The 9,308-nt window shown below is 45.0% G+C and overlaps 1 protein-coding gene across 1 annotated transcript in view; it reads left to right on the top strand.

Annotated features, from left to right (window-relative positions):
* Window positions 1-422: 422 nt before the first annotated feature.
* The window catches only part of RGS8 (regulator of G protein signaling 8), a 100,272-nt gene continuing 91,386 nt past the window's right edge, over window positions 423-9,308 (top strand). Inside the window, exon 1 of the mRNA XM_033916760.1 lies at window positions 423-555. Within this exon, the coding sequence (XP_033772651.1) occupies window positions 500-555 (56 nt within the window). The 5' untranslated portion in view covers window positions 423-499. The remainder of the gene's footprint in view (window positions 556-9,308) is intronic.

Raw genomic sequence — 9,308 nt, 5'->3', positions numbered from 1 at the left:
AAGAAGCAAATGCTTGATTATTTTTACTTTGATAATGTACCTGTGATTTCATCATGCTGAAATCTTTCTCACTTCCAACTTCTTGCTAATTAAATGGAAATCTTAATAGCACTTCTTTCTTTCCCTCTCTCTCCCTCTCCCCCTTCCACAGAAGCACACATCCATGCACATGCACACAGAAACTCAGACAAACCTATCCGCATAGATACATTCCCAGACATACCCATGCACATTTCTGAATCTGAGGCTGAGGCAGCATCACAGAATTCAGAGCACAGACACTATGTGCCATCCTGCGCTAGTCACTGCATGTCTCTTACAAACAGAATATTTACATCTGTTTGAGGCTTCTCCTCCCAATCCTTTTGTTTTTTTGTGAGATGCAGAGCTGGAAGAACAGTGGCTTATGGCAGTGTTTCTACACGTTCTGGTCGGTAGAATTCGGCTGCATTCCTCATACTTAAGGAAAACAGACTGAATACTGGGGCCTTATCAGGCCATGATCAAACAGGAGCAACCAGACCCTACATCAGCAGGCTGGAAGCTGCGTGACAGGTAAGCCTCTTATTATCTATTGTTCTTGTATGGGCTCTGTGTTACCAGGCAAGCTGCCTCGGGGCTCTCTCAAATTCCTCTGTGCATCATCTTCAGTAGAGGAGGTCCAGCATAGAATGACAGAGGTCACCCTCTATTATTAAATGTAATCAAGAAAACTGGGAAAAATTCAAGAGAATTGACAAATCAGTTTATCAAACCTTTTTCACAGACCAAAAAACCCTCCCCCTCCACATACACAATCAGAATTGCTGCTGCCTTCCCTTCATAAGGTAGCTCTACCTTCTTTTCTTTCTTTCTTCTCCCATCTTTTGCTTCCTCCCTGACCCTATCTCCCACCTCATTTAATGCAACTAAAGTCCACCCCTTCCTCACTTTCACCTCCACTTATTCTATGAGTCTTCCCTCTTCCAACCCTGCTGATTCCACTTGACCTTACATCTGCTGAGCTCTGCCCTCTTATTTCCATTAATCGCTCTGTCCCCAAATTCACCACCTGTCTTCCACTCCCCCCTCCAATGACAGCAAGGCTCCTTCCTACCACCTCTCTGAAGCAAGAAGGAAGGGAGTTGCACAGTTTTGGGAGAGAGAAGGTGGGCAAGGACCTCACTTCCATCACCTGGGGTGGTGGGACGCTCAGGGTAAGGAGATCTGCTTTAGGATTTTCACCATCCAGAGTGGGGAAAAATTGACAAATCTTTCCAGTGGCTCTGGGGGGAAAATACATCAATTTAGTAAAACTCAGACCATGCTGAAATTTTTCTGATTCATGATCACCTCAAATTGTTCACAGAGCTCATCTTATGGCTATTGACAAAATTATTCTATTTATTTCTGTCAATATTACCTTTAAAAGCATATGCCCTCTCCACTGTGATAAAAGACAGTTAGGGCTCCTTTTACTAAGCTGCAAAAGTGTTTTTAGCGTGCGCAGAATTTTAGCGCGTGCGCTAAACCCATGCTACACGGCTAGAACTAACGCCAGCTCAATGCTGGTGTTAGCGTCTAGTGCGCGCAGCTTAGTACTAGAAGCCCTTAGTGCTCTTCTGTTTGAGATCAGTGTGGCCTGCACACATGCTGTACATAGCCTGCATATAGTACACAGTGCAGTTTCAGCCTGACATACAGTATAAGAAGTGCACTGAGCAGTATGGCAAGCAGGAAAAGCAGGCCCTGCCTGCTCACACAGAGGCGACACTGGGTTCATTATACAGTACTACCAAAAATAGAGATGAACTTGGATCATAAGGAACAATCCTACACACAAAGGATCCAAATGAATTTCACAGTGAATCTATATTAAATTGCTGCAGAAAGATGCATCTCCAGTATACATGAAGATGTCACTTTTACCCCCTCCTTTACAAAAGCTGCACTAGCTTTTTTAGCGCTGGCTGCCGCGGTAACAGCTCCAACACTCATAGAATTCCTATGAGCGTCTGAGCGTTACCACTGCGACCAGCGCTAAAAACGCTAGTGCGGGCTTTGTAAAGGAGGGGGGGGGGGGGGTTTAGTGATTTCAGATGTGTATAAAATTTTGCCTTGCAGAAACCTTTTGTGGAGGTGAAACAGGCCCCATTGGGATTTTCTTTTTGATAAGATAAGTGATAATATTCTTGTCAATTTGGATATTTGATTTGGGATCATGCAAGAAATTCATTTATGTGTACATACTGTAATCACAATTATTTTTAATTTTTTTGATACAAATAGCACTTAATATTAGAAATCATATGGGTTTTTAAGGACCAATGAAACTGTTTTGATAAGCAGATTAAACCTTTAAATATCTGCAGCTCTTGATCACTGAGGTCCTTTGTCCCATTATAAAGGAGTATTATAAAGTAGCATTATACTGTGCCACAGTGGAGCAGATCCAGGCAGCTCTATAAATCATCCTTGTAGGATACTATTTTGTACTCAACCCAGTGGCTTAGTAAGGAGGGGTGGGAGCACAGACTTCCTCGGGTGCTGTCTTAGCGAGGGCACTGGCACCTCTCCTTTTCTCCATCCCCATGTACCTCTTGAAATGTTCGCTGGCGTGAGCAGCATCTTTCACCTCCTGTTCACGCCAATCATGGCTCCCTTCTAATGCCACATTTAATTTCATTTGCCATTTGGATTCCAATAGTAACATAACATAGGGCTAGATTCACTAAGCAAACCGATCGTGTACCGATCGGTTTGCAACCCCTTTGCAACCAGATTTCCCTCCAGCCCAATTCACTAACCTCTCCAGCGATCCGCATCCAATCCGTGCATGCATATGAGGGGAAACGCATGCAAAGTAGACAGAGACGCGATTCACCAAAGAAATTTTTGAAACCGACTGGGCTGTGCTTGGGACTAGTCGAAAACATCTTTCTGACTCTCCAGCTCCATTGAAGCCCGGCTCTCTGCACGCCCTGCTCTCTGCTGCCCTGAATCTCTCCTGCCTGCTGCCCCGATGCTCTTCCCTGATCTCTCCTGCCTGCTCTGCCCTGAATCGCCATTCTGCTTGTCTCCAGATTTCTCCTGCCTGCCGCCACAAATCTCTCCTGGCCTTCCCTGCACTGCGAGCCCGAGGTTTTAACCTGCTGGTTTAAAGTGGGTTAAAACCACAGGCTCGCTGGGCTAAAAAAAAGTTACATTAAAAAAAAAAAATCACGGCTCAGAGGGGTCTTGACGCATGTGCAGACCATCTACAGATGAACTGCGCATGTGTGGGATTGCACACTAGCGATCCGTGTCGGCCAGGTGAGGGCACTCATTTGAATTTTTTCAATTTGTGAATTTGTTGGGCCAGCTAGGATCGTCCACAGATCGTCCACAGAAGACAGGTTAGTGAATCTAGCCCCAAGTCTTCCAATTTCATAAGGTCTTCCTGCAATTTTTCACAATCTGCATGTGTTTTAACAACTCTGAATAGTTTGTGTCATCTGAAAATTTCCCCCTTTTATCAAGGTGCGTTAGAGGATTTTAATGTAGGCCGGCTTGTGCTAAAAACCTCTAATGCAGCTTGATAAAAGGGGCAGATTTTCCAACAGCGATTGATTCAGTATTAAGTTTGCATGCAAATGATTTGCTCAGGCGCCTCAGGCTCCTCCCTGAGTCACCTGAGTCAATCAGGGTCTTCCGTAGGGAGGAGCCTAAGGAAGTCCCTGATTGGCCATTGTTTTTTTATTGGGCAGATATTTTGCATGTGTAAATCATGCAAAATATCTGTGCCATAAAAAAATGAGAACCCTCCCCGGCAGAAGCCCTGACAGCAGTGACAGGAGGCTGCTTCTCCTGTTACTACTGTCAGGGCTTTGCGCAAGTCTCAATCGCTCACTGAGCGATTTGAGTCGGTGGGTTTGTATGCAAATGATTTGCACCTCTGTGCAAATCATTTGAATGCAAACTTGATACACTTCTCCTTCCATATCCGCGGTTTCTGTATCTGCGGATTTGCTTATTCGCAATTTTTCGGTTGCTGACTCTGCCCCCTAATTTTCTTCACTGAACCCGGTGTTTCACATGGGAAATCACTGCTCCCGGTGGTTCCTGAAGGAAATCCATGCTCCCGGCGCTGTATAGAACAAATCGCAGGTCGGGTTATTCACGGTTTATTATCTTTTTCAGGTCTATTTTACCGAAAAACCGCAAATAACATGCAAAAAGTTATTCGTGGTTTTTCGGTATTCACAGCTATGTTCTGCCTGCATCCCCCGCGAATACTGAGGGAGAAGTGTAGTGAATCAATCGAGAATCGGCCAACAGCGATTAAGGCCTAGATTCACTAAAGCTCACTGATCTGGGTGATCCATAGGTGATCTGTGGCCGAGTCTTGCCGGGCGACCGATTCACTACAGTGTTCTCATGCAAACGAAGTGATCGGATGCACACCGCTAAGCAACCGCATGAATCGCTGCAGAGTGATCCAGCCACATGCACAGACCATCCTTTTTGCCTGTAGATGTGATCTGCGCATGCGCCTGATCTCCGCACAAGCTTGAGGTCAAAATGAAAGGGGGAGGGGTGACTGCATTTGCTGGCCCCATGAGAATCATTTCATGGAACAGAACATGCTTTTCAGCCAGAACAACACAGAACAGAACATGCCATAGTGCAGCCCCGCTTTAAACCCGCGGGTTAAAATCACGGGCTTGCAGAGAGGCAGGGCTGCAGAAAAGCAAGGCGGCAGAAAGCAGGGCGCTTTTTGTACAAGGGAGATGTTTTATTTTGATGGATTTATTTTACTGGGATTTCAGGGCGGCAGAGAGCAGAACAGTCGGCAAGGACGTGAGCGATTGGTCCTCAGCAATCGCTTCTTTTTGGATCAGCAAGCCCAATCGGTGTTCAAGTTCAAGTTCAAGTTCACTTTATTTTTGATGAATTGCCTATTTAAAACATTCTAAGCGATGTACATTTAAAAACAGATTATAAGAGAACATTCAGTCATATTAGTAAAACATTAAAAAAAACAATAAAACACGTATTTGTTAAATAATTAAATAATACATTAAAAACAAACATGAAAAAGGGAGGAAAAGGGGGGAAAAGTTACATATTTTCTAATGGTGAAGGAAAAAAACATATATTAGGAAAAAACATAAAGTAGGGATGAAAAATAAACAGAGAAAAATTATTCATTAAAAGCATCATTAAATAAAAAAGTTTTTAAGAGTTTTTTTAAAAGAGATAATATTTCTATCCTTTCTAATAAAAAGAGGCAGAGTGTTCCAGAGTTGGGGAGCTAAAACCTTCCTACTTTGCATGCCATTTCCTCTCATTTGCATGTGCAGATCGGATCGGGCAGAAGGTTAGTGAATCGGGTCATGGTCAGAGAAGGCTTCCAAACTGGTCGGGATGAACTTAGAGAATCTAGCCATTTGTCAAAAGCGTTCTTAAGATCTAGATACATCAACCAGCTCACCTTTATCCACACATTGATTCACAGTTTCACACCATCAAAGAAATGAAGCAAATTGGTGAGGCAAGACTTCCTTTGGCTGCACCCATGTGTCAAAAGAACTCTAACAAGAAGTGTTCAAACATTGCAATCATGTCCCAAAACAAGCCAGAAATTTTCCCTGTACAAATCCCTAAATAGAAACCTTTATTTTTTTTTTTGTCGAATTACCTTTATTGAATTTTATATAGAAAAGTGAAAAAATACATTATCCATAATTAGAAAATAGCAACATTGAACAATAATAACTAAACAATAATACCGAAGACAATCAGTGAGCATTTTTAACAAAGGATAACAAAAATCGACCATGTAGTACTGAATTTAGGCAAGAAGTTTGATTTGTTTAAGCAATATAGAGGGATATTTTCAATATGATGTCTAAATCCAAATTTAGACGTTTTTGGAAGTGCACCCAAATACTGAATAGAGAAAATGGCCACTTTCAAAACAGCAAAATGTCCTTTTTTTGGGGGGGGGGGGAGGGGGAAAATGACCATTTCTAGATATGTCTATCTTTTTTGACAAATTTGAAAAACCAAACAAGCACATCCAAATGAAAAACGTACAGAACAAGCAGTTGAGACTTAGGAGTGGGGCAGCATTTGTAGCAGACTAGCCACATAGACATCCCAGCAGAGCAGTGTGATACCTTAGGAAGCACTGCAGTGAACTTCACATAAAAGGTCCCAGGTACACTTCTCACCTCAACCCCTTTATAGTGTATGGTAAGTCCTCTAAAACTGACCCAAAACCTCCTGGACCCAATTGTATACCACATCAATAGCCCTTATGCCTGCAGGTGTCACATGGAGGGAGGGAGTGGCCTAGTGGTTAGAGCTACTGTCTCAGCACCCTGAGGTTGTGAGTTTAATCCCAGCCTGTTCCTTGTGACTACCTTACAAACAGTTATTCCTGTGGCCCAGAAGCATCGGACCTTGCAAAGTCACAACCTGATGCTACCATACCAGGGTGCAGACTGAATTCCCCCCCCCCCCGATCTAGGTGCCTCTGCCCCCCCCCCAGCAGACATGGGTGGGCCATGTAGGCCTCTCCTCACTCCCTCGCCCCCCAACCCACTTGGTGGCTACCTATACTGTATAGTGGGGAGGGGGGCAGCCAAGAGTGATGCCCCATTGCTCCTGGCCTCTCTGGTGCCGCTAACAAAAATTTCCTTATATGGTAATATAACACCTAGCAGTAGTCTCACGAGTTAGCTGCTAGGGGTACCATTTTGTTAGCAGGGTCAGTGAGGCCAGGAGTGATGGGAGCATTGTTTCTGGCCACCCCCTGGACTCCCCCCCCAGACAGTATAGGTAGCCACCAGGGGAAGGTTGATGGGGGGGGGGTCTGCCGGGGTGCAAGAAAGGCCTACAATGTTTGGCCTTCTGGGGTGGGAGGGGCCTACATTATCGTGTCTGCCGGGGGGGTGAGGGTGGGTGGGAATTCAGCCTGCAGCCCAGGAGCATTGGTCTACAGCTTTGTGCAGCCCAATACTTCTGGATGATAAAATAACCCCAACAAAGAGCTGAGGTTATTTTATCATCATTTTTTATCCCTAAAGCAACTTGCAGTATATCACTGCAAGTCGCATTAGGTGATTAACATATTCATGAGATGCAAAACTTAACTATCACTGCTATTTTTGACCCTGCAGAATTAGGGCTGTTTAAGGGCATTTACCATGCTTAAAGCCCTTATGCTGCATGATGAATTCTCCCTTAGTGGCATTCATTATTTTTTTAAGTGATTAATTATCATTTTAAGTGATTTTCTCAACCTGGAAAGAAAAAATTCCAGTAGTGTTCTCAAACCACTATTCTATACTTCCAGCCCACAAGTACTTCAGGGTGACTGTTTCAGACTGAGAAACAGCATACTGAATATATCCCTACTGTAAGGGATACTGTCATCACACCTTTTAAATGTTATGTTGCTGTAGCGAAAGCAACATGAGGTATAAAATGGTAATTTGCAATATTAAATCAAGGGAGTGGAGACTGCTGATTAAAAAAGAGCAACAGTTAAATCTGCAGCCAATAAATGTGTGATCTGTTCATGTAACATCCCACTTAATGGTCTATTTATTGCTGACAAACAGCATGAGATTAAGAGATTGCAGTGTTTTTAGCAAGGAACCAAATCTTTTGTTAGTCTGTGGCAGAAAAGAAGTTCTGGGTGGGGAGGCAGGGGAGGTAAATTTGGATATGCTTTATAATGCTTAGGGGGTAAGGACAGTCCTTGAGGACCACAACCCTGGCACAGATGGAAGCCAGTTATCGTCCCTAAACCTGCTTTAACAACTGTAGCAATGATCGCATTTGCTGACCCAATGTAGAAAATGGCTCACCGCCTGGTTTTCTGCATGATCGCTCATTCCCCAATCTAACCATGTAAATAAACTGATTAATATTAAAATGCCATGTAAACTGATTGATGCTTTAACCTGGCTTCCCAATGCTTTTCACAATTCAAAAAAGCGACTGGTCTAGACCAGTCGCTTACCTGTCTAAACTTTTATTTTTTTAATGGGCACAGATGCTGTGCATGTTACACATGCACAATATCTGTCCCTTTAGAAAAAAGAAAAAAAATCACCCCACCACCGATGATGGCCCTACCCAACGAAAGCACCGCAAACTGCCCCCCACTGTCAGTGAATATGGCAGGAGAAATGTCCACTTTCTCCTGCCATGCCGAACCCCTCCTGCCCAAACAGCAGCAATATGGCAGGAGGGATGCCCACTCCTTCCTGCCACCGGAGGTCCCCCATCACCCTCCAAACCCTCCCCGTACCTTTTTAGATACATTGGAGGATGGCACCTCAGTCCATCCTGCTTGTTGGCCTGCCGGTACAAAATGGCAGGCCTTTCTCTCCCTAGTACATCATGTGATGCACAGGGAGGGGCCTAAGGCCCTGATTGGCTCAGTCAAGCTAATCAGGGCCTTAGACTCCTCCCCCTTGAATCACAGGATATAGAGGGAGGAGACTAAGGCCCTGATTGGCTCAGATGCTGAAAGTCCCACCCCTTGGGAGGGGCCTCAGGCATCTGAGCCAATCAGGGCCTAAGACTCTTCTGTATCCCATGATACATGGGGGAGGATTCTAAAGCCCTGATTGGCTCAGTCAAGGGGCGGGGCCTTAGGTGCCTGAGCCAATCAGGGTCTTAGGCTCCTCCCCGTACACCACATGATACACCAGGGAGGGAAAGGCATGCCATTTTGGAGTGGCGGGCCAACAAGCAAGGCAGACTGAACTTCTGTCCTGTTCCAACATATCTAAAAAGGTACGGGGGATTCAGGGGGTGGAAGGTATGGGGGGGACAGAGGGGGAAGGTAGCAGGAGGGAGTGGGTACCCCTCCTGCCTTTTTTCATGGGGAAGGGGAAGGGTAGGGAAAGTCTGGGGGGTATGGTGAAGGTGCATGATGTAGGAGTGGGTCTTTGGTGGCAGGAGGTAGTGGCATCCCTCCTGCAATATCACTACTGTTTAGGGGATAGAGGTATAGCACAGCAAGAGGAAGTGGGCATTCCTCCTGCTGTTGTCGCTGGCAGGAGGTAGGATGAATGGCAGGAAGGAATGACCAGCCCTCCTGCTGTTTTTCGCTAGCGCAGAGGGGAGGTGTTCCCGGTGCTATGTTTGTTGGTTCGTTGTGGAGGGCTGTCATCAGAAGGGGAGAGGAGGGCTTTTTTTCTTTTAATTGGGCAGATATTGTTTAACACGCACAGCATTTGTGCCCTTTAAAAAAAAAAAAGGTTTCCTGACTGAATGGCAGGAGCCTGCTTTCGGGGCTTTCCCTGCCCCTCAGCTGTTCGGGTTTC

The sequence above is a fragment of the Geotrypetes seraphini genome, chromosome 12 (genome assembly GCF_902459505.1).
Source record: "Geotrypetes seraphini chromosome 12, aGeoSer1.1, whole genome shotgun sequence".
Taxonomy (NCBI): Eukaryota; Metazoa; Chordata; class Amphibia; order Gymnophiona; family Dermophiidae; genus Geotrypetes; species Geotrypetes seraphini.
This window is presented reverse-complemented; position numbering and strand designations above follow the sequence as displayed.